Raw genomic sequence first — 26,100 nt, 5'->3', positions numbered from 1 at the left:
AAAATAGGAGCGATGATTGTATATACCTTGTTGGTTAATGTGAAAATTAAATAGACAATGCATGTACGGCTTTGGGCACAGCACCTAAAACACAGTGTTTCACATGTGCTATTTATATGTTATAAAACTAAACATAATAAAATAGTAAATCTTTAACTTTAAGACCCCCAAATTTAGGAAATTCATATGAAAGAGCTACAACTTTTGTAACATACATCATAAAATATAATCATATCTTTGGAATTTTGTAGGAAAGTAGGCATCAAACACCACATTAGGCCAAAAGAGAAAATCTCATCCTATAGCAAGTGGTGAAAGATAGGATTAGGGACTAGATTAGAAGAAAAGAAAGTTAATCAATTGAAATCATTTGACCTCACAAATTTGCTTTCATAATCATAAGAATTTTTACTTTTGCATAAAAGTAGATGGTGAATTCGCAATCTAAACTTTTTCATACCACCACTCAGACAAATTCCTTTACCTGTCAGTTATGAATTAATTGATCACCAAGGCTTTTAGAGCTCGACAGTCTTATTCAGTATAGTAAAAGCAGACAGCAAATACAGTTAATAATCTCATCCTATTAGCAAATGGAAAGTAAACATGCTGAGTATCGTATTTTAGTACTGTAGCCAATTTAGAAATGATTGGTTTACAGTATTTAGTATTTATTTTTGCTAGAGAAAACCATCAAATCCAGATGGCCTATCAAGCTCCTGATTGGAAAGTTGTTTATTTACAAAAGTGACTAATGTGACACCAACAGTGGTTGACCCTTAATTTTCTTGTCAAATTAGTCAAGTCACATTATTCCTAGTATATTGCTTTAAAAAGAGAAGAGTGACTTCTAAAATAAGAGCAACAAAAACCTAAGGGTGAGTTCTCCCTAACTTGACTAACCCTTCAACCCAGTCACTGCTACTTCCAGGGTTCAGACCTCCATGAAATTTCAGTTTAACAGCCTAAAAAGACAGAGACAAGTTTTATGAGCAAAATTAAGAAAATCTGCATCTGAAAGCTTATCATCTTCGTGTAAAAGGATCGTGTGGATATCACAATCACTACTTACAAATCCAGACTGAACGTAGGTGAAAGGAAACCCACTCCAGAAGAGCTTCTGATCTGCATAGCTTCAACCAGACCGTTTCTTTCTGTCCCTCTTTTTCTCCATTTCTGAAGCAATAATTGCCATCTCACTATCTTGAAAGTGTGATTTAAGAACTAAATTCTACAGGCAGCGTTTGACAGTGTGATGTCTCACAGGAAGTTCTCCGCTCCCAGGCTTGGGCCCCTGGGCTTCCTGCCTCAGAAGCATAGCAGTTGGCACCGCGGGAAGGTGAAGAGCTTCCCTAAGGATGACTCCTCCAAGCCCGTGCACCTCCCAGCCTTCCTTGGCTACAAGGCTGGCATGACCCACATTGTGAGGGAGGTGGATAGGCCAGGGTCCAAGGTGAACAAGAAGGAAGTTGTGAGGGCTGTGACCATCGTGGAGACTCCACCCATGGTGATTGTGGGCATTGTGGGCTATGTGGAAACTCCTCGAGGCCTCTGTACCTTCAAGACTATCTTTGCTGAGCATATCAGTGATGAGAGCAAAAGGCGCTTCTATAAGAACTGGCATAAATCTAAGAAGGCCTTCACCAAATACTGCAAAAAGTGGCAGGATGAAGACGGCAAGAAGCAGCTGGAGAGGGACTTCAGCAGCATGAAGAAGCACTGCCGGGTCATCCGTGTCATTGCCCACACCCAGATGTGCCTGCTTCCTCTACGCCAGAAGGCCCACCTCATGGAGATCCAGGTGAACGGAGGCACTGTGGTGGAGAAACTGGACTGGGCCTATGAGAGGCTAGAGCATCAGGCCCCTGTGAACCAAGTGTTTGGGCAGGATGAGATGATCAGTGTCACTGGGGTGATCAAGGGCAAAGGCTACAAAGGGGTCACCAGCCACTGGCACACCAAGAAGCTGCCCCAGAAGACCCACCGAGGACTGCACAAGGTTGCCTGTATTAGAGCATGGCATCCCGCCCGGGTGGCCTTCTCTGTGGCTCGGGCTGGGCAGAAGGGCTACCATCACTGCACTGAGATCAACAAGAAGATTTGTAAGATTGGCCAGGGCTACCTCATCAAGGATGGCAAACTGATCAAGAACAATGCCTCTACTGATTACGATCTGTCTGACAAGAGTATCAACCCTCTGGGTGGCTTTGTCCACTACAGTGAAGTGACCAATGACTTTGCCATGCTCAAAGGCTGCGTTGTGGGAACCAAGACGCGAGTGCTCACCCTGCGCAAGTCCTTGCTGGTGCAGACCAAACAGTGGACCTTGGAGAAGATTGATCTCAAGTTTATTGACACTACCTCCAAATTTGGCCATGGCCACTTCCAGATAATGGAGGAGAAGAAAGCATTCACGGGACCACTTAAGAAAGACCAAATTGCCAAGGAAGAAGGAGCCTAATGTCATAACAGATTGTACAGCTGGTGGAATCTCAATAAAGTTATCTTCCAGTGGAAAAAAAAAAAGAACTAAATTCTAGGAATTTCTCCTGGCCTCATTTTGCTGTTTGAAAAATAATGGAATTTTATCAGATACTTTTTTTCCTTTTTTTTTTTTTGTCAGTTTACAGTGTGTCCATGTAAACTGTACATGGTGTACAGCATGATGTTTCAATCCTACATATACATACATATATTCGTTTTCATATTATTTTTCATTATAGGTTACTACAAAATATTGATTATAGTTCCCTGTGCTACACAGAAGAAACAGAATCTCTAGTGGAGTGGTAGGTAAACAGAAAAGTTGAATCGTTAGGTGTCCTATTGTACAGGTAAATATTTTCTAGAAAATTTTGCATAGTGACTTTTTTGCTAGTGCTTAAATAAACCAAGGTTGCAGTGTCCATGAGAAACTTGAGCAGAAAAGTTTTCAGCTAAGAAATAAAAGTTTATAATCTGGCAGGACAAAAAGTAAGGGAAGTCAAAGAAACTTGTTTCAGAGGCAATTCTAAGGCACTAAGGTTTCCTTTATAACTTGAAGAGGTCTTTCTACTCATATGCAGAAGAGAGATATTATATGAGAAAACCTATTACTTGTCTTTGTAGGAAATGATAAGTGAAACTGAGGTCCACAAAGTAGCCTGATTGTAGAGTACCAAGAATAAGACTTGATGGCACTGGTGATTTTGTAATACCTTCCTTGCTGTGAGGGTATGATGATTCATTTGAAAAAAATGATACTTGTGGAAAGGGGAAAATAAAAAAGGTGAATCATGACAAAATGGCAATTCCATGTATACCATATAGTACTCATTTATATGGATGGAATCATTCTTCTAAAAGTTTAAGTTAGTCATAATCTATGACTATAGGGTAATTCTATAAGTCTCCAGTGAAATGGGAGTTGGTGTAATTATCCATGAAATTCAGGGATATTTTTAGAAACTACAATTTTGGCCTAAATTACTCAGATAAAACACTGACTGCTCAGCTTGTTCTGGGAGGAAGTGCATTAATTGCCACCATATAGAAACTGGCATTATCCCTGGAGCTTCTTTAAGTGTTTCTGAACATCTGATTACTTGTAGTCTGTGACTCACAAATTATATAAATCTTTTGAGAACTGGGAGTCAATACTTTCTTTTCCTTCCCATTACATTGGAAAGTAATAACATTACCTCTGAAAGAAATGAGAGGCCCACAGCTAATATTTACTGTGGACAATCTTACTCAGAGTCATCCTCTGTAAATGTCAGTAGTCTGCACAGTCTACTAATCAGAGACACCACCAGCCCTGAAAGGGAATTGTGACCCAACAGAGACCTCAGTCTACATGTCCGTCCTAGAGTAAGACACTCAGTGACTTCCCTGAGACTAGAACCTGATTTCAGGTGGAGCTCTTGCCCTTGTTCCATACTTCTACCCAAGGAGGCACAGTGCAGTATAAATACACCGACCTTCAGGTTAGATCTGCCATTTCCCAGCAATGTGACCGTGGAAAAAAGACTGGACCTCTTTAACACCCTAATTTCCTCCTCTGTGAAATGAAAACATTGTATCTACCTCATATGATGCCTATGAATCTCAAGTATATAGATATAAAACATTCCTAAGGTTATATCATATCAGACTGCCTCAACATCTCAATGGCATCCAACAACAAATGTTTATTTCTGCTTTACTCACTCAGCTCTGGAACCCTGGGTTCCAGAATGATAGTTCAGGGATGAAAGTAAAAGGATGACTGGATATCTGCAAAATCTCTTAAAATCTCAGCTCACTAAATGCTCTCATTTCTGCCCAAGCCCAAAGTAAGTCATGTAGCCAAGCCCAAAGTCAACAGGGAAGAATATGCCACCTTCAGGAAGAAGCAAATAACTGGGAATGATAAACCAATCACCAGGGCACATAAAACATGAAATAGAATCAGTGCTTCCTAAATGTTGATTCTACCCTGTACCACTTCTCCAAGCCTGACGTCCCAAGTTCACAGGTTGCAGGCATTCACTAATGAACGGCTGATTCATAAAATGGCTGACTAATAATTATCATTATACAAGTGGTGGAAACACTAACATAGGTTTTAGTCTGCAAATACAAGCAACTTTCTTTTGGACACTTGAGTCACACATTTTAATCACGTGGAGTTTAAACTGTATTTTTTTTAGTTTCATGTTAAGTGTTTTCTGAGGCTTTAGTACTGTATGCTGTCCAATGCACATTCTCAATATACAAGTATTAGTACAAGGTCAAAATTACTAACATCTCCAGCAATGGCTTCTTCATTAAGATGTAGTTTAATAACAAGTCAATGACTTTAAAATAATAATTGTTGTAACTTGGATAAGTATAGTAAAATATTATAGTATTAACCTACCTTCATAGATAATACATATTGAAGTAATTTTAGAAGTAGTTTTGCAGGGGTCACAATGGTAAAAATCTCGGAAAAAAACAATTGCAAAGGGAAAGGATGCCTCACAAGAATGTTTAGTATTGCACAATATTAATTTTTACCACCAGCATCTTGTGTCAGAACTCCTAGGACTATCAGGAAAAAATGAAGAAAAATTATGATTAAGAAATAGGCGTTCTAACTTTAATCCAAAATTGCCATTTGCATGAAGGTGAGTTTGTATAAATTATATTCATCTTTGTTCAGAATCCTTGACTGTATATCACAATGAAATATTAAGTTGTGTACTCACAGAACGCCTAGTTAAGAAGGATATTCTGTTAGATTGATTTCAGTGATGAATATGGAGTACTGTCTCTCTCTCTGTGAGAGTCTATACTATACAGGACAGCTTCATTTATAAAATGCCTCATTATGAAAGTGACCCTGAAACAATAAAAGATGGGCTTGGAGTACATGAAAATGTCTGTTTGGAACGCATTTATTTCTGTGCCATTCAACAAAAGGGATTAGCTATTCTCCAGATTAGTGCTATGCCATCATTACTGCCCTATACGGATAAGACTTTCATAGTGATTTTCCATTTTCATTGATCTTTTGAATTAAATTGATTTTTAGTCTACAAGAGGAGAAAACAATTTCCCAAAGGGAATCAGTTTCATTCTGAGAACTGTTCTTCAAAGCCACACCCTCAGATTCCAGGGCTTTATGCATTCACTTCCCTTTGCAGGAGCACACTGATTTAAAGTTTGAGAAATAGTGCATGGGAGATTCCTTAGGCAGGACACATTACAGAATTTATTTAAGAGAACAGAATATTTAGGAGAATTTGCAAAAACAGGCTTAAATGCAAGAGAACAAGCAGCCAAAATATTTGCATGATTTTAGACAAACCAGTATAACTCTCTTGTCCAGCCCTCCAAAATCTCTCACCTAGTTGATGAAGCTTAAAATGACTTTCATGCAAGAGAACACCTTTAACCCATATTTAGCAATAAAACTTAAAGTGTGTATAAACTTGAGAATGATAGCACAATATATTCCCAACAAATATACAAGTAACTAACACTAAATCTTTTCCTGAAAGCAGGTCTTAATTGAGGGAAACAGCAAGCAAGTTTGGGGCACATGAAGTGAAGAACAAGAAGGGAATCCATGCAATAGAAAAAGCAAGTTAGGGATGTCAAAGCAAGCTTCAGCTACTTCAGAATTTTCCCTAGAGTTGCCATGAGTGATTGAGTTGAATTTCCTTTTCCAGTCTCTGAATTCTTCCCTCCTAGACCTTCAACATGCTGTCCTGCAATGAAATTAATCTATTCCAGCTGGCCACATACATGATGGTGTCACCAGCTGCAATCCAAACCAAACTTAATACTATTTTGGTGGAAAGAGGATTTAAATTGTAAATATGAGATTTACTGGAGTCCAACACTAAGAAGAGAGCCTCCTCTTTGCATACAACAGTTCAAAATGGGTAAATTGAATAGTGAAGTGTCATGAAATGATATCACATGGAGAGCTGTTCTGAAAAAGAGAAGGTATAGGAAGGACATGACAAAACTTAATGCAAAAGGACCACACTAAGCCCACCAATGATACTGAGGCATATTTGGTTTCAGGAGAAGAAAGAATTTCTTAGAAATTGGAGATGTCCAAATGAAGAGGGCTGCCCTCCAAGATGACGAACTGTTCAGTACTAAAATGTTAGTTAAGGGTAATGAAGAAAGAATGCCTGATTAGGAGATGTGGAAGGAATTTTTACCAACAACAAAAACTAAATTTAATGCTAAATACCTCTAATTTTTTGTAGACAATATATCTTCTGAGATCATAGAGAAAGAGTTTAGGAGACATTAATATAATAATGTCTACAATAGCCAAGTTTACAATAGCCAAGACATGAAATAACCTAAGTGTCCATCGATGGATGAATGATTATATATATAAAATGAAATACTTTTCATCCATAAAAAAGAAGGAAACTGCCATTTGTGACAATGTAGATGGACTTTGAGGCCATTATACTAGGTTAAACAAGTCAGACAGAGAAAGACAAAAACCGTAAGATCTCACTTATTGTGGAATCTAAATAAACAAACAAATAAATAAGTAAATAACTCATAGATACAGAGAACAGACTTATGGTTGCCAGAGGCAGGAGTTAGGGGGTAGGTGAAATGGGTGAAGGGGAACAAAAGGTATAAACTTCCAGCTATAAAATAAGAAAGTCATGGGATGTAACGTACAGCACAGTCTATAGTTAATACCGTATCATGTATTTATAAGTTGCTAAGACAGTAAATCTTAAAAGTTCTCATCACAAGAAAACAATGTAACTATGTATTATAGTTTATAAGAAAAAAATGTGTAACTATGTGTGGTAACCAATGTTAACTAGACTCATTGTGGTGATCATTTCACAATATACAAAATAGCAAATCATTATGTTGTACACCTGAAACTAATATAATGTTAATATGTTATATGTCAATTATATCTCAATTAAAAAGAAGTATAACAAAAATATATATAATAACCCAAAAATAAAGGGTTATTTAGAGACAGACTATAAACATTTTTTTAATTAAATGTTACCAATAAACCTGGAGGCCAGAAAGGACATGAACAAAGACAAGACAGGACTGGCAGTGAGTGACAAGGAGGCACAAGTAAACAGAATGTGTGGGAATAAGATAATCAGGTAGAAAATAAAAAACTAGGATGGGGAAATTGATGTTACTTCACCAGAGCTGAGGGTACTTGGAATGGAGACATAGGGGTATGAAAAGCAGGAGAATGAGAAATTAGCCTGACACGGAGTTTTCAAAAATGTTGGGGGGTGAGGGTGGGGAAGGAGTTTAATATGTATTTTGGGAAAGGGAGAATTTCTATGATCAAATATGTTTGGAAATACTGAGTTAAAATAAACACCATTAGACAGATTCTCATAGAGCCTTAGCCATTCATCACAATTCTAAGTCTCCAAGAGAAGGGACAACATTCAGTGTCCCCATTAAATCAGCTTTTTTGTTTTTTGGTTTTTGGGTTTTTTTTACAAAAATCTTTGGGAACTAGCATCCTGAAGAATATACAGCAGAAAAGAAATACTGGACTTAGGTGTCAGGACTTAGAATCTGGTGGTTAGGGGAAGTTTGGGCTTAGAACAAGGGCTTGTACTCAAAGCCTAGTCATAATGAACCTGGGTAGTTTAAAGACTAGAAACAAAAATCTTGAGTCTATTTGAGGAGAAAGGAGAGTAAAGCTAATCTCAAAAACTTTCCTCATGCTTTAAACACTGTTTTAGTGTGTGACTCAACCTGTAAATTATTTTGCCCAGAAGTGAGAGCCCTACACTGCACCAGATTCTGTATTTTAAAATACTGGCCATAGAAATAGGATTTGGACAATTCATCTAGAAGTAAGATAAGGAACGTGAGAGGGCCCAACATTAAAGAAAATGATCATCACAGTTACCATGTTTCAAATACAACCAGGTGTCAGACAATTTAATCCTCACCACAGTTCCCACTTCAAAGATAAGGACACAGGCAATCAAGGTAAATAACACTTCCAAGATCTCTTTGCTCATGAGCTGCAGACCCAGGATTCAAACAAGCCTGACTAACTCCAAATCCTGCACTCTTAACTGCTGCTATCTGATGATACAGGAAGCATCAGAGAACCACAACTCGGAGAGGGAGATGAGACTAATGAGATTACACATGAACATGTTACATTGTATATACCATGTGACTGGACCCTGATTAAAGCCTCTTTCCAATGGTCTCAAACCCCATCACATGTATTTTAAGGCCCTAGGTTATAAGGACCATACCTCTTGCCATCGTCTCTCACTCACAGTGCTCCAACTACAAGAGTTCTGACATTTTCTAGATCATGCTATGCTCTTCCTTGCCTTGGGCCTTTGCACGTGCTGTTCTCAGTGACTGAAGAATAGTTCCTTTCCCCATCTTTCACATTTTATGCCTCCGGTCTCAGCTTAAATGTCACTCCTTCAAAGAGTTCTTGTTTTCCACTGCATCTAAAGTAGCTAACCCTGCCCTCTACTCTCCCACCACACATCCCCATTATTATCTCAGCAGTATATTTGTTTGATTAAACTCACCACAAGCTGTACAAATTTTCTTTATTTGTGTATGTTCCTCCTGTTTCACTAAACTTCAGTCTCCACAAGAACAGATGGCCTGTCTTGTTTACCCAGACTAGGTTACAGCCTGGTTCCTAATGGCTATTCAGTAAACATCAGTAGGATAAAATGAATTTCCAATAGGTGTTATGCATTGAGGTGTGAAGAACAGAAGAGAAATCTAGGCTTCTTTATATATTTGAGAGTAATGGGCTAAAGGCGGTATGTGAAGGTATGGATATGGTTGGGTTTGTCCGTGGAGAATACGCAGAAAAGAGAAAAGAGCCTAAGTATGACATAGCAACTATCATCCAAGATGGTCCACAAAGATTCTGACTTCCTAGTACTCTAGCATTTTGGGTGGTCCCCTCCCAAACTGAACGGGACCGACCTGTATGATCAATAAGATATTGCAGAAGTAGCAGAGTTTGACTTACAAGGCAAGGTCATAAAAGACACTGTGGCTTCCTCCTTGCTCTATCTTGGAGAGAGTCCAATGCCATGTCATAATGACACTGAAATAGCTCTAAGGAAAGATCTATATAGCATGGAACCGATGTCTCCTAAAATAGGCAGCACCAGCTTCCCAATACATGGATGAACCAGTGGAAGCAAATCTCCCAACCCCAGTCAAATTTTCAGATAAAAGCAGCCATGGTGACATGTTATCTACAACCTCATGAGAGACTCAAGCCAGAAACATCCAACTAAGCTGCAGCTAAATTTCTGACCCATAGAAACTGAGTGAGATAATAAATATTTGTTGTTGTTTTAAACACTAAGTTTTGGGATAATTTGTTAAACAGCAATAGATAACTAACACATGCAAGGAACAACAATATATTCTTAATTAAAAGTTTCTCTAACAAAAGAATACTGAAAATTCATTCTATGAATTTTATAAAATGTCATTCCATAACTCACCTTTTCAGATATTTTCTTAGAATGAATTATTCATCACATACATCCTGGCTTGCATTTTTATAGAGTGATTCCTTATTTAAACAAACAAACAAAGTAAATTTAGCAAAATGAGAAAACAGGCAGCCAATATTTATCAAACATACATATATCAAAAAGAAATAGGATATATTTAATGACAATCTTTTAATGCAGGGCATTTAAGACTTCAGAAACTATTGTAGAAATAGGAAAGTATTTTATGAAATTCCATGATCAAAATTTTACATTTCAAGCAATTATTTTGGCTTCTCAAGAAAAAAAGAATAAGAACAACTTTGGTTGGGTATCTGCTAATTTCAGACATTGAACTACAGGCTTTACATATGTTATCTCTTTTAACATCCCTATGAGGTAAATGTTATTGGTCCCATTTTGACTTGCCCATCAGGACTTCCTCCTCTCACCTTATAGGTCTTTTTTTGTTCGTGGTTTTATATTTAGGTTGGAGAATTGCCATCAATTGGAAAGCATCAGATATGGACCAGGTGAGCTTTATTTTCAACCCTTCTTAGGAATGAAATACTCTCTACAAAGTAAAGAACATTCAAATAATGAAGGAAGGAGTCCCTTTGGGGGGCAATAAACATTCAGATTTTTCAAATGGAGCAGCTTGAAGTTTTAGAGTCATAAATAATATTATATTAGAGCTGGAGGAACTTGAGAGAACATTTATCCGAGCCCTCTCATTTTACAGATGAGGAAATGGGATTCATTAACACAGGATAATCTGTCAAATATCACATGGTGGATTAGTAGCTCCAGCAGAACAAGAAATAGCAAAGCTGCCTCCATTAGAGCTACAACACTTACTGGCATTTAGTAGAAGCTCAGTACATTGGATTAGGCTGTGAATCACCATGCTAGAACATGAACGTTTCCACCAATATTCAGTGAGAGCTAGAAGCCTCCCTTGGAAACCTGGTGTGTTCACTTTCTTCCTTTGCAAGCCATTAGCATCGAGGGTTGAAATTTAAAATAGTACTAAGTTTTTGCCACGTGGTAGAGAAGGGAGCTGGAAACTGCCATTTCCTTAGAGAGTGTTCCAGTTATTTATTGTTGTGTAAAAAATCACCTCAAAACTTAGTGGCTTAAAACAGCAATAATCACTTAGTTTGCTTACAAATCTGTAACGTGGGCGGGGATCAACAGAGATAGCTAATCTGTGACCCACACAGCATCATCAAGGACAGCTCAGCTGAGGGCTGGAGGACCCACTCTCAGGATGGCTTACTCATGGCTGACAGGTTGGAGCTGGCCACAGTCTGGAAGCTCAGCTAGACCTGTGCACTGGATGCTCCCTGAGGGCTGCCGTGCTGGCAGCTTAGGCTTCCTCATGGCATGGGAGCTGCGATCCAAGAACAGGCATCCCAAACGAGGGAAGGCAAAAGTCGCTAGCTTCTCCAAGCCTGGGACAGGGATTAACACAGTGTGACTTTCACTACATTCTACTGGTCAAGCAGTCACAGAGCCCTGATTCAAGGAAAAGGGACAAAGATCCCACCTCTTAATGAAGGAGTATCAGAAAATTGGTTGGCCACGTTTTAAAGCCATCAAATAAGGTATCTTTTTACTGCAAATACGATTCCATTATGCTGATAATGGTAAAGAATTAAGCATTATTAAAGATGAGTCATAGATATCAAAATTATAATCTATTCAGAGTTACTAATCTGTTCATAATATACTCATCAGCCCAGGCAGACAACAGACCTACTAGTAATGCTCAACCTTCACTTCCATTTACTTTTCCACATAAGGGGCTAATAATACACTCTCAGAGGAAATGCGAAGGCTTATTTATAGCTATAAAAGCAAAGTGTACTTTTAATTGCCTTAATAAATGCCTATTAATGGTGAGTTATCTATAAAATGTCCTCACAGGTGAAAGGTATAATCATTATGTGCTTAAATAATTTTACAACATGAAGCCTTTGCAGGTTCCTTGGACAATTGTCCATGCTTGAATTGCAGAAGCTGCCAATTAATTAATTTTGCTAAACATGTAGTTAAGTAGCAAATCCTATTTTTTAAAAGGATAGTTATTTCACAATCCTTAAGTACTTGATGAGACGACAAGAGAAGTGATTTATGGATTTTTAATTTTTACAAAAGAAGCAGTACCTAATGGATACCACAGGATTTCAGAACTTCTCTGCAAATAAATCATGTTTTCAAAATATATTCTTAAGTCAATATACAGCATATTCAGTCAGCTCTTCCAGTAACAGCCCCATTCAGGAACTGAATTGTATCCAAGAGCAGACTCTTTCTAATAATACGTTAAAGCAGCAGAACTGAATTGCCTTTCTTGCTATAACAAACAAGAAATTTTCTAGTTAACGAAGGTGGTGTGAGTGAAGATCTTAAAACTAGTTCTGCTTATGAGCAGGAGCCAGCCGGCACCTTATTTAGTCCACAAGTACAGTAACCAATAGGGATTTTCCCACAGGGGTCCTAGGATTTAGGTTAAATGACTTTCTATTAGGCAATCGAGACAACAGAAAGCTATAACTTCCTCAGCTCAGCCACTTGTAGGAAGACTGGTTAAATAAGAAGAGATGTGTCCCAGCTAAAAACGGGGCCTGCAGCTGGGAGTTTGTTTTCTCAGGGACCAAAGAAGAGAGACCTCTAGTATAGTTAAGTATTCTTAGTGCCAGAAAACAGTGACTACAAAATAGGGGTCACACCCAGCCAGCCAGAGGGCCTTATTAGTGTACGGAAATTTTATGCTCTCACAGAGATTTAAAAAGCAACGTTAGTGTCAACAGGATCCACTTCACTCATTCATGTTTGTTACACAAACCTCCTACAGGATTTTAAGTTTCTGGTCTAGAAAGTTACCTGGATAAACTTATTTTCAAGGATTTCTCAAAGAGTACATTTGGTATGAACCTTTTTAAAGCCAGCTGAAAGATGACACCATATGCCCTAAATCAGAATCTGTGTGAGAGGGAATCCAAGTGGGTAATGAATACAGACCGCAGAAGCATGGCCTCTACCTAACATAAGACAACGGACCTTTCCCCGAACCGCTGACACTTCTCTGGCTTGTTTCTTGCCATCTTTTACTCACTGTGATTTAGGAGACGTTGGCAAAACGCTGAGATTGGTCCTTAAGAAGTGGAAAACAAGAAGTTAAAGCCCAAACATGATTATAGGCTCCAAATTATAAATAGATATGCAAAAATGTTTATGTAACTTTGGGCAAGACAATAAAAAAGCAGGGGAGGGGGGAGCATTCTCAGCACAGAAAGCAGAAAACCACTCTAATACGGGTACAAGACTGACCGCAGATGATCTCAGTTACCCAGAAAGTTCCAGCAAAAATGGCCTGGGCTTCAAACAGCTCTGCTATTTGATTATGATTGTCTGCTGGGTACAAGTGGCCAAAATAGAAAGCCATACTCATTGGTATATCAAACATTTCCCTTCATTTGCTAATGGCGAAATATTCTGTCACTTGTTAAATTACAAATTAGGAGCCAATTTTTTAGCATGCCCTCACCAAGATTTAGAGAATTAGAGCAGTCATGAAGGAACTGAGAAACATGTCTTGACTGTAGATTTCTCCAAAAATCTATCCATAAAACAGTGAAAGATTTTCTTTTTAATAAATTCCCCCAGAAAACCACATACTGTGCTCACAGAAGCAAGAAGTAAAAAGAAATGATTGAGCAATATTAAAAGGTGGAAAGTCAGACCCCTTTCTTGATGGTGTTTTAATGTTGAAATAAAAGGCACTGAGTAACCCATGGCTCCTCCAGCTGGGACACCAGCGCCCCGCTCCTCTTCATGCTGGTAGGGCAAAGAGTCGCTGGAGAGCCCATTTCCACTCCGTATTAAGAAAATTCTTAAAGGGAAAACTTCCAGCTAGACTTTCCAGTCTCACATTTTCTGATGACGTGGTCTGCCTGTCTCCTAACAAGGTTAGAGAAGCAGATTTTGTTTTCAGAATTGGACTAACGTTACTACTGCCTCAACCCATTTCAGGTGGGATGGGAGAGGGTTATTTTCTCCAACAAACTGTTATTTTGCTACAATTCAATGTTACTCAAATATTTTGAAAGTCTAGGCTGGACTTTGAAAAAAAGAACGGTGTTGAAAAATATCCTGGATTCTCTGTAACTGTTGGAGTCACAGTGAGATGTCCACACATCCCCCCTTACTGGGTATGTTGCACGCGCCCACCCTTTCGGTGTGAAGAGCACATCAGGGGCTCAGGAATAAGACAGTCTGGTGCCTTCAAATAAGATAATCACACGTGGTCTGCATCAAGCATAACAGTATCAACAGGAAGGAGACTATTTTCTGACACGCTAGGTTCAAAATTCTTCTAGTGGAAATACCATCCCCCCAACTCCTGTGTCCCTTCCTCCCTCCCCCTCCACTACCACCACTAAAAGCTCAAGAAAGAGGACCTTTGGCCAACTGCATTCCCAATATTTTATATATTTTATATTTAGGGGATTAAATACATGCCAAATACATCTACCATTAACTTATCGTGCTTTTTTTCTGGCCTACACTTTGTTTCTATACAAAATGAATTGTTTCTTCCTCGTGCAAGGTTAAGAACTGTCACTCATCATGTGTTAAACAGGTGCCTGTGCACCTTCTCTCTCTTTCAGGTACCTTTCTGCAAAGACTCTTCTAATCACAACACAAGTTATTTTTAAACTGTCTTGTTCCTCAAGCAGAGAATGATTCTTTAGCAATGTGATGCACATAATATCTACAAACAGTGAGAAGCTATAATCTAAAATAAAAAGCATCTTTCTTCAATACTTTCAGTGGAATTTTCAGAGTTCAAATGCTGGAGTTGCCAATGAGCAACAGAGACAAGTCTGAGGGTATATACAAGAAAAGTATGATACAATGGCCGGCTTTATTCCTGTCAACCTTAGATACAGTTCCATGCAGCTCTTAGAAGTGTCTGCCTGGGTCAGACATGCTGCCGTGGTCAGGAGGCTGTAAAATCCTCACAGGCTTTCCTTTTCTTTTCTTCCTTTCATCAATGTGAGAATATTTCTCCTTTCATATCTATTATAGTATCTTCTGCTGTTGAACTATTTCTTACAGTATGTTCTTTCTTTGTTCAACTGGCTTCCTTTTAATATCTGAAAAAGTGATAGCCTCATTTTATTTATATTATGAAGACAGAGTCTGGATTCAGACCTCCTGAATTAGAGTCCCAGTTTCAACATTTATTCATTTTATGACCTTGGGTAAGTCACTCAAACTTTTTGTGCCTCAGTTTCCCTATAACAGAAATAATACAAGAACCTAACTCAGAGGGTTGCTGAAAAGATTCAATTTTAAAAGGTAAGCAGAGCACTTAAGATACATTGCACTTAGTAGATGCTCAATAAATATTTACAGATAATTATAAATCATTTTTGAAAAACTGGTGGGATTGTTTTTGGCTGATGTTATTAGTTACATTGGTTGCACATCCTTTCTCAACTTACATCCTTTAGATTTCTGTCATATTTTCTTTAATTTTTAACTTAATTCAGTTTACCTGCATTGCTTTAGTAATTACTTAAAATCTTATCACTTAACTTGTGATCTCAGCTCAGTTGCAGCTTTAATACTTGCAACAGGAAGAAAGCTGGACAGACTGGAAGGTAATGACTTTCTGTGAACTCATCAGAGAACTGAAGTCACAGGACAGCCACCCTGAAATCTGGAGAGATGTGGGATGCTTGTGTGAAAATAAGGGGTGTGCTGGGCACAGGGATCCTAAAAGCAAGCAGTCTTTCTGCTGAACCACTTTGCTAGCAATGAGTGATTCAAAAATAGTCTTGGTCCTTTTCTTCTTTCCCATGCACACTGTCCTCTCTTCTCTGTGGCACTGGAAGAAGAATGGAAAGGAGAGAATCATTAAGGAGGTGCTAAATGAGTGGCAGCAGAATCAATGAAAATAAAGATTTGCCCCCTCCAAACCAGACCTAACATTCAAACTCAGGTATTGTTCATCTAGAGTTTGGAAGTTATTTTTATTTTGTATGGTTCAGTAATATTCCAGTGTGTGTGTGTGTGTGTGTGTGTATCACAACTTTTTAATCTAATCATCTGTCAATGCACATTATGTTGCTTCCATGTCTTGGGTATTGTAAATAGTGCTACTATGAACATTGCGATGCACGTGTCTTTTCAAATTAGAGTTTTCTCTGGATATATGCCCAGGAGTGGGATTGCTGAATCATATGGTAGCTCTATTTTTAGTTTTTTTAAGGAACCTCTATACTGTTCTCCATAAGGGCTGTACCAATTTACATTCCTATCAATAGTGTAGGAGGGTTCCCTTTTCTCCACACCCTCTCCAGCATTTAATATGTATAGATTTTATGATGATGGTCATTCTGACAGGTGTGAGGTAATACCTCATTGTGGTTTTGATTTGCACTTCTCTAATAATTAGAAATGTTGAACATCTTTTCATGTGCCTGTTGTCATACGGATGTCTTCTTTGGCGAAATGTCTGTTTAGGTCTTCTGCCCACTTTTTGATTGGGTTGTTTGGGTTTTTTTATATTGAGCTGTGTGAGCTATTTGTATATTTTGGAAATTAATCCCTTGTTGGTTGCATCATTTGCAAATATTTTCTCCCATTCCGTACATTGTCTTTTTGTTTTGTTTATGGTTCCCTTTGCTGTGCAAAAGCGTTTAAGTTTAATTAGGTCCCATTTGCTTATTTTTCTTTTGTTGCCACTACTCTAGGAGACAAATTTTTAAAAAATATTGCTGAGATTTATGTCAAAGAGGGTCCTGCCTATGTTTTCCTCTAGGAGTTTTATAGTATCCAGTCTTACATTTAGGTCTTTAATCCATTTTGAGTTTACTTTTGTATATGGTGTTAGTGAATGTTCTAATTTCATTCTTTTATAGGTAGCTGTCCAGTTTTCCCAGCACCTCTTATTGGAGAGACTGTCTTTTCTCCATTGTATATTCTTGCCTCCTTTGCCATAAATTAATTGACTGTAAGTGTGTGGGTTTATTTCTGGGCTTTCTATCTTGTTCCATTGATCTATGATTTATTTTTGTGCCAGCACCATGCTGTTTTGATTACCATAGCTTTGTAGTATAGTCTGAAGTCAGGGAGCGTGATTCCTCCAGCTCCGATCTTCTTCCTCAAGATTGTTTTGGCTATTTGTGGTATTTTGTGTTTCCATACAAATTTTAACATTTTTTATTCCAGTTCTGTGAAAAATACCATTTGTAATTTGATAACCTTAGCATGCCTTAGGTGGTATGGTCATTTTTAAAATATTGATTCTTCCAATCCAAGAACTCAAAGTATTTTTCCATCTTTCCATTGTTTGCGTCATCTTCAATTTCATTCATCAACATCTTATAGTTTTCAGAGTACATGTCTTTTGCCTCCTTAGGTAAGTTTATACCTAGGCTTTTTTTTTTTTTTTTTTTTTTTTTTTTTTGGTGCAATGGTAAATGGGATTGATTCCTTAATTTCTTTTTCTGCTATTTCATTGTTAGTGTATAGAAATGCAACAGATTTCTGTATATTAATTTTGTATCCTGGAAATTTACCCAATTTGATGAGCTCCAGTAGTTTTCTGGTGGCACCTTTAGGATTTCTATGTTTACTATCTTGTCATCTGTATAGTGACAGTTTTACTTCTTCCTTCCCAATTTGGATTCTTTTTTTTTTTTTTTTCTTCTCTGATTGCTGTGGCTAGGACTTCCAAAACTATATTGAATTAAAGTGGTGAGCATGGGCATTCTTGTCTAGTTCCTGATCTTAGAGGAAATGCTTTCAGCTTTTCACCATTGAGTATGAGATTAGCTCTCGGTTTGTCATATATGGCCTTTATTACGTTGAGTTAAGTTCCCTCTGTGCCCATTTTCTGGGAAGTTTATATATAAATGGATGTTGCATTTTATCAAAAGTTTTTTCTGCATCTTTTGAAATGATCATATGGTTTCTAGTCTTCAGTTTGTTAATGTGGTGTATCATTTTATGGCTACTGAAAAATTCTTGCATCCCTGGGATAAATCCCACTTGGTCATGGTGAATGATCCTTTCAGTGTATTGCTGGAGTCAGTGTGCTAGTATTTCATTAAGGATTTTTGCATCTATGGCCTGTAATTTTCTTTTTGTGTGTGATATCTTTGTTTGGTTTTAGTATCAGGTGTCCTCATAGAATGAGTTCAGAAGTGTTCCTTCCTCTGCAATTTTTTGGAATAGTTTCAGAAGGATAGGTGTTAACTCTCTAAATATTTGGTAGAATTCACCTGTGAAGCCATCTGATCCTGGACTTTTGTCTTTTACAGTTTTTAAATTACTGATTCAATTTAAGTACTCATAATTGGTGTGTTCATATTCTCTGTTTCTTCCTGGTTCAGTCTTGGGGGACTGTACTTTTCTAAGAATTTGTCCATTCCTTCTAGATTGCCCATATTGAGACATATTTAAATTGCTTCTAAGTTTTCGCTTTTACACATAGTGCTGCAATGAGCATCCCTGTCCTTTCCATAAGTTTGATCCCAAGAACTGGGGTGGCCAAATTAAAATACATAAACATTTGAATTTTCAAAATACATGCCACAAAGGGTTGTGCAACTTTACCCACGAAGAACTGTACCGTTCTACATTTCACCAACAGTGTAGGAAAGTCCATTTCCCCCACTCTGTCAGCACTGAGATTTTGCATTTTCTCATTGACTGGAATGTGGGTGGGGAGTGTGGGTGTGTGAGTGTGAACTGCTTGTTCATATCCTTAGCCCATTTTTCTGACTGTCTTTCTTCTTATTAGTTCTGATCTCTGACTATTCTGACCTCTTTTTATAATAGTTATATAAATACTTTGTCTATTTTTGTTACAAACATTTTTCCCAAAATGTTATTTGGTTTGAATATTTCATGTTAATTTTTACCATAATTTTAAGTATATACATAATCAAATGTATTCATTTTTTCACTGTAAATTCTTATTGACCTGGGATGCTTAGAAAGGCCAGATATATTCAAGTTGCTCTGCTCAGCACATCAGAGTCATCTACACTTTGAGAAGCTGTGTTTTGACAGAAAAGTCAGTATGTATTTGAGATCACAAACAAGAGAATCTCTTAAAATAATGAAGCAGTTACCTATTAAACCAACAACCATGCATTTCTATACCAATCAAATAAAAATAAATCTACAAAAACTGTAGTCACTAATAACACAGATTTAACATTTATGGAAAATAAAGAGCTAGAAAGAACTTGTACTGTCATCATTTTATGTATAAACTGAAAGGCAGAGAATTTTTGTTCTATCCATGGTCACAGTGCACAATATATGATCATAAGCTACAAGAACTAGATGCTATGGTCCTCCAAGAAGATAAGGTTCAAAATATAAATGAAAAGCTAAACAGTTTCTAGCCCGTCATAAGATTCTGACTGAATATGGCAAAAATATATACTTTCAATGTTAATATTTTAGCAAAATTCAAGCACACTAAGGTAAAGATAGTAGAAAAAACATGACTAAAAAGACCAAATCATAAATGAAACAATATACCATCTACCAACACAGGAGTTTCTGGTAGTCACTAGTGCTATTCACAAGTATCTCTGGATTTTTCTTTTCCTGGCATGTGGTAGGATTGTAATTTCTTCCCCCCACTGGCATCATATGAGGCCAGAGCACTTGCTCTGATGAATGAAATTTGAGCAGAAGTGATATCTGTGCAAGTGATTTATGGGCCACCTCAAGATCATCATGCTCTCCTTTCCCCTCTGCCACAGTGATAGACAATACTCCAAATGGTGGCTACTCCATTAACCTGGATCCAGGAGTAAAGATGACACAGAGCAGAGCCTCCAACAGAACCAAAATGAACAAGTATCATAAGCAAGAAATAAACTTCTGTGGCTCTAAGACATTGATATTTGGGGACTGTTTGTTACTGCAGCAAAGTACAAAGTAATTTATCCATAAATATTTATTGAGTTCATTCTTTGTGCCAGGGACTATCCTACGTGGTAGGATTATAATAATATTCAAGAATCAGTCCATGACCTTTGGCATTTACAGTCTAGCAGTTAGAAAAGAAAAGTGGTAAAATGTACAATTGTATCATAGTATGGTAAAGTGCTGTAATTGAGATAAGCACTAAGTGCACAGGAGCCCAAAGAATGTGCATGCTTTTTAGAGAGGTTATTACTTCTAAGCTGAGAAATAACAGACAAATGGGCTTTTTTCAACACCATTGGTACCTCTTCAAATTAAGCCAAAATATGGAAAATGTAATGCTATTTTAGAAAAAGAGAATAATATAGAGAGAAATAAAATGACAATAAGGAATCAATATGTACTCTTCAATCGGCCAAAACTCAAGAGACATTGCAGAGAACTGCCAACATATACTAGTTTACAGAGGGTGGCTTAACAAAGTACACAGATGGGTTATTTTTAAAAAGAGAAATTTATTTCCTCACAGTTATGAAGGCTCAAAGTCCAAGATCAAGGTATAAAGTAAGCAAGGTTAGTGTCTTCTGAGGGCCTCTCTCCTCGGCTTGTAGCATGGTCATCCTCTCCCTGTGTCTTTACACAGTCACTGCTCATTATATGTCTGTGTCCTAATTTCCTTTTCTTATGAGATACCAGTCATATTGGGTTAGGCTCACCCTAATAACCTCATTTAATCTTAATTACCTCTTAAATACCATATCTTCAAATATAGTCACATTTTGTGGTACCAGAGGTTAAGACTTCAATATATGAGTTTCGAGAGGGCACAAAATTTAGCCCAAGACACCAAGGTTGGTGTCTTAGTCAGTTCTGGCTGCTATAGTAAGATACCAGAATGGATGGCTTTAACAGCAAACGTGTGTTTCTCACAGTTCTGAAGGCTGGAAGTCTGAGATCAGGGTGCCAGCATGGTTGGGTTCTGGCTTATAGACGGCCACCTTCTGGCTGTCTCCTCACATGACTGAGAGATTACCTCTCTTGTTTCTCTTCTTTTAAGAGCACTAATCCCATTTATGAGGGCTCTGTCCTCGTGACCTAATTACCTCCCGAAGTCCCCATCTCCAAATACCATCACAATGGGGATTAGGGCTTCAGCACATGAATTTTGGGGACACACAGACATTCCATCCATAGGAACTGGGAAAGAAGGAAGGTAGCACGTAATTGCACCAAAATGAAACTCTGAGACCCTGTGAAGATGGTGAGCCTGGGCAGTACCTATTTAGTTAGGAAGAACTCTCTTTTCAACCACCAAACCCCAGTTGAGAGGGAGACATTTAATTGGACATATCCTGAGGGCAAACAGAGAGGATGCAAAGTCTAGGCTGAAAATATCCTAAATATGGAGGCCATTTATTTTAGAGCTAACAAAAACAATTAAAGTTAATTAACATCCTAAGAGAAGGAAAATGGTATTAGACTTTTAGAAAATAGTCTATATATTTTCTTGAACTGCACACAAATGTCATAGTTGAAGAACCAAAATCACTGCATGATAAACAGTTAGCCTAGATACTAAACAGTATAGTAGTAAGCTTGCAATAAAAAGAAATAAAATGAGCAATATTAAAAACAAAGGGGTAGTTTGAATCCGTAGAGACAATTATTTTATGATAAATACAAATTTCAGAACTCGAGTTTCACATGGAAGTGAATCTAAACTGAGTTAATCCTCAAAATAAATTCAACAAAGAAAGAAAAGCGTATTTCCCTGAATATAAGAATCCTACCCACATTTTAGAAGCAACATAACAAGTGGAAATCCATGAAGTGTTGGTGACTAATAACTCTGAGAAAAAAGCATTAGATGGTTTGACATCACTTATTAATAAAGCCTTTCAAGTGCTATAAATGGCCATTATTTATTAGCTGTTTTCTTGTATTTCCCTGTAACTAGGGGGAAACGTTGTTTAAAATAGTAATAAATCTGAAATGAGTGCTACCTCATTCTTTTTTAGCAGAAATGCATTAAAAAATCATAAAGAGTTACATATTCTGCTTTATTTTAAGATCTTAGAATTATTAAATTGAAGTGCAAATTATAATTAAATTGGAAGAGAAAACTTTGGACTTAGTAAAGCTTTCTTCTTGGTTAGTGTTAGGGCAGAAAATATAAAAGGTCAATTTCTTTGAACTATATGAATTTACTCCCATATGCTGGATAACATGATATTTAAGGAAATTCTGAGATAAACAAAATCAACAGGAAGGGAAGAAAAATTGTCTCGTGGAGAAAGCACTGAATTAGAAATCAGGTAACCTGGATTCAAGCCTCTGCTCTTCACCTTCTGTGACTAGTACAATTAATCATCCTTGGCCAGATTCTTTATTTCTATAATGGAGCTAATAAAAGCTACCACCCTACCACACAGAGTTACAGTGAAGACAAAATGAGATAATGCATGTTAAAGTATTTTGAAAACTTTTCATTTAAAGATGTAAGTGACTAATCATTTAAAATCACTGGCAAACTGAACATCATAAAAGATGTAACATGATAGTTAACACAACAGGCAAGAACACTGCCTGACATTCCAATACGACACACAACTCAGAACAAGATACGCTAAAACTGACTGAAATCCTGAAATCTCCGATAACCAAATTCTATGACAGACTGTGTTCTTGGACACAGAAAAGCAAAAATTCTAGAAATACCATTATTGACCAGCTGGAAAAGTGCAGCTTAAAACCATACCTAAGATTTTTCGAAACTTCATTTTGTAAATTACAACATATAGACAAAAAAATGTGTTGGAAATTTTTTAATCCATGCTTTTTGAAAACTGTCACCTCCCTCAACTTCATCATCTTGGCTTATAATTAATGAACATTTTAGAATAAACATGGCATATTGTCAAAAGTATAAGTGTCAAAACTTTTAGTATTTTCTGCCTGTTTTTAAAGTCATTTCATATCTCTATTTCCTTTCCACGTCACAAAGAGATTCTTCTAAGAACTTGAGAAGGTACACATGTTTCTGTGAAAATTAGCAACAGGATAAGAAATAAAAATTGAAGAGAAAAAAATTGACAGCAAATTATTGAGTAAATTAGCACATGAATAAAAATTAAAATAAAAAAGCAAAAGAAAAATTAAAAGCAAATTAATAGACCAGACTTAGTGAGGTTTTAAGCACTGAATGAGACGCTGGCAGCCTGGCAAAATTGAAGGTTATGTCTTCTAATAGTCATAGCTTGTTTTGGAGTAGCAACACATTTATAAAAGAAGCTCATACTATTAGGCATATATTGACAGGAAAATACTTAACTATTGATAATAAAACCTAAGTTTTGAATTGGGTCATCCAGATAGATAATATTCTTGAAATCTCTATTCAACCAAATTAGTCAATGAATTGCTTCAGACTTCTTTTTTCCATTGAAGTATAGTTGATTTACCATATTATATTAGTTTCAGGTTTGAATTAGCAAAGTGATTCAGTTACACATATATTCTTTTTCAGGTTCTTTTCCATTATAGGTTATTACAAGACACTGAATATAGTTCCCTGTCTCCAACTTCTTTTTGCCACAAACATCTAATGCAGTGGTTCTCAAAATGTAATATGCTCATAAATTGTCTGGGGACATTTTTTAAATGCAGATTAAAATTCAGTAGATGTAAGGTGATGCCTGAAATTCTGTAGTTCTAACAAGCTCCCGGGTAACAGTAACACTGCTGATCTGCATAGACATTTTGAGAGGGAAAATCAAGATGAAACCCCACCAAAAAAATAATGTTAGTTATTGATCAGTGTTAACGTTTTACAGTGATAAATGTGAGTGTTTAACCATTTGTACCCTCAAAATTATCCAAGTCAGGATATTCTTCCTTTTTTAAGGCATAAAACTCTCAGCCTTAAAACCAAGACTGCGTTTAGCAATTGAATTGATCCAGAGCTAATGTCTAGGAAAAGTCTTGTCCTGCCTTGAGACCAAGTGCAGGCAAAGTTGGGTGGCCCTCAACTACCCCTGGAATACAAATGAGGCTCCTATCAGCACCTTCACTGTCTATGCTACTGGCATCTAGAACATATTGATCCTCCTTCAGTCAACAGCAGAGAGTGTCTTCCTGTCAGACAACAACTGTCCATCTCAGTGGGGAATTACCTGTCCCGTGGTTCCTGCCCAAAGCCTAGTGGAGACTACTGATATTCTACAGGGGAAATCTAAGTAAACAGATTTCAAATTATTCTAGCAAGGCAACCCTCTGTCAATTAAAACTCTGCTCTCAATTCTAATATATAAAGTAATATTATTTGTGTAAATTTAGTTTAGTTCAAATTTATAGAAAATGAAGTCACTTGGTTGAACGCCCCAAATTTTACATTGATGCTTATGGTTGTCAACTGTAGCTTCACCAGCCTCAGCATCCAACTTGTTTTTGTATTTTGTTTTGGTTGCACAATATTGAGACAATCTTACATACATAAATAACAATGCAAGATCCTGTATTAGATCTTTGCTTAATGAAACCAGCTGTAAATGTCATTTGGGGGGACAACTGGGGAATTTTAGGGGGAAAATGACCTTATGGTAAAGATTTCTAATTGCTTTCCAGTAGTTATTCTCCCTTTATCAAGAAAGAAATTAATTTCAAATGGTAAAAGTTTTGTAATAGTTCACTCTGCACCCTCAGAATTCTCTTCACTAAAATAGAGGTCACAGGAGAATATTTTATAACAACATTTTTTTAACAGTGGTTAAAACATATTTTAAAACATTTAACCCTAATTCAAATCAAACATTTATAGATTCCCCTCCTCTGTCCTGCCATTTAGAGAACTCAGTTGGAAATATTGATCTAAGATATATTAACTTCCTCCTGGTGGTTACTTTAGTTTGTGTTATCCTGTATTACACTAGTTCATCAAAAAGCTATACACAGGGAACACATTATTAATCAAAAGATGATATAAAAATGCCATATGTAAAATCTGTTTTTATAAAATTTATATTAAAGATACAATTTTATAGAGAGATTTTTATATAGACATTTCAACAACTACAAAAATCCTCATAATAAATTCTCTGAGTTTAGGACTACAAAAAAAGTCTATCTATCTTTACAAACTGGTATTTTTCTTTCAAGACTTAGAAAAAAAAATCTTAACACATAGTTCCTTTAGCTTTTTAAAGTCTTGAATGTCTTAAATAAACATAATTATTTCCCTTTCACTCTCCTTTACTATGTTACTTTGTCTTTTTATTATTTCTTATCTTATTCTTGTTGCATTTATGTATATGTATGTATGACATGCCTCAATTGCCTGAATGTCAAACAGGGTTTGCGTTTTGTTAGGAAATAGGTTAAACTGAGACTTCACAGAAACGCCCAAACAAGAGGGTGGAACAAGATAGAATTATCTCTTACGTAATAGCCAGGGCCCTAACTCAGAGTGCATACATCATTTTTGCTCACATCCCATTGGCCAGAACTTAACAATATGTCATCCTAAGTCACAAGAAGACTGCAAAATGTAGTCTCGGTTGGTTAGTGTGATTGCAGCTAAACCTTGGCGAGTTCTAGTTCTAAGGGAGAATAACTATTGGAAAGCAACTAGCAACCTTTACCATAAGGTCATTTTTCCTCTAAAATTTCCCAGTTGTCCCCCAAAATGACATTTACAGCTAGTTTCATTAAACAAAGTTCTAATCCAGGATCTTGCATTGTTTGTATGTATGTATGATCATTGTAGACCCGTCATTGAATAGATCTACAATATTTTGTTTATCCATTAATCAGCTGCTGGACATTTGGGACGTTTCTACCTTTTGTTGTAAACAGTACTGCTATGAACATTTATAAGTATTCATAAGAACTTACGAGTATAAGTTTTTGTTTCTAAAATTGTTTTTCAGTTCTTTGGAGTACATAGCTAGAAGTGGAAATGCTTCTAGCTATATTTTTATAGTCATATTTTTAAAATTTTGAGGAACTGCCAAACTGTTTTCCACAGTAGCCACAACATTTTACATGTGCACCAGAATGCACGAGGTTTCTAATTTCTCCATATCCTTACCAACACTTGTTATGTAGTGTGTGATGTGGTATCTCATTGTGCTTCAGATCTGCATCTCCTTGATGA

General features: G+C 36.9%; 1 protein-coding gene across 1 annotated transcript; it reads left to right on the top strand.

Moving 5' to 3' along the window:
• Positions 1 to 1,235: 1,235 nt before the first annotated feature.
• On the top strand, positions 1,236 to 2,514 carry LOC105092122 (large ribosomal subunit protein uL3-like). Its single transcript, XM_064485918.1, has one exon. It carries the CDS (start codon positions 1,256 to 1,258, stop codon positions 2,459 to 2,461), a length of 1,206 nt encoding a protein of 401 aa, XP_064341988.1. The 5' UTR covers positions 1,236 to 1,255; the 3' UTR covers positions 2,462 to 2,514.
• Positions 2,515 to 26,100: the final 23,586 nt, after the last annotated feature.

This window comes from Camelus dromedarius, chromosome 5 (genome assembly GCF_036321535.1).
Source record: "Camelus dromedarius isolate mCamDro1 chromosome 5, mCamDro1.pat, whole genome shotgun sequence".
NCBI lineage: Eukaryota > Metazoa > Chordata > Mammalia > Artiodactyla > Camelidae > Camelus > Camelus dromedarius.
This window is presented reverse-complemented; position numbering and strand designations above follow the sequence as displayed.

Bases quoted from the DNA above. Each gene is read 5' to 3' on its own strand.
- LOC105092122 (XM_064485918.1), top strand. From the start codon at position 1,256: ATGTCTCACAGGAAGTTCTCCGCTCCCAGGCTTGGGCCCCTGGGCTTC.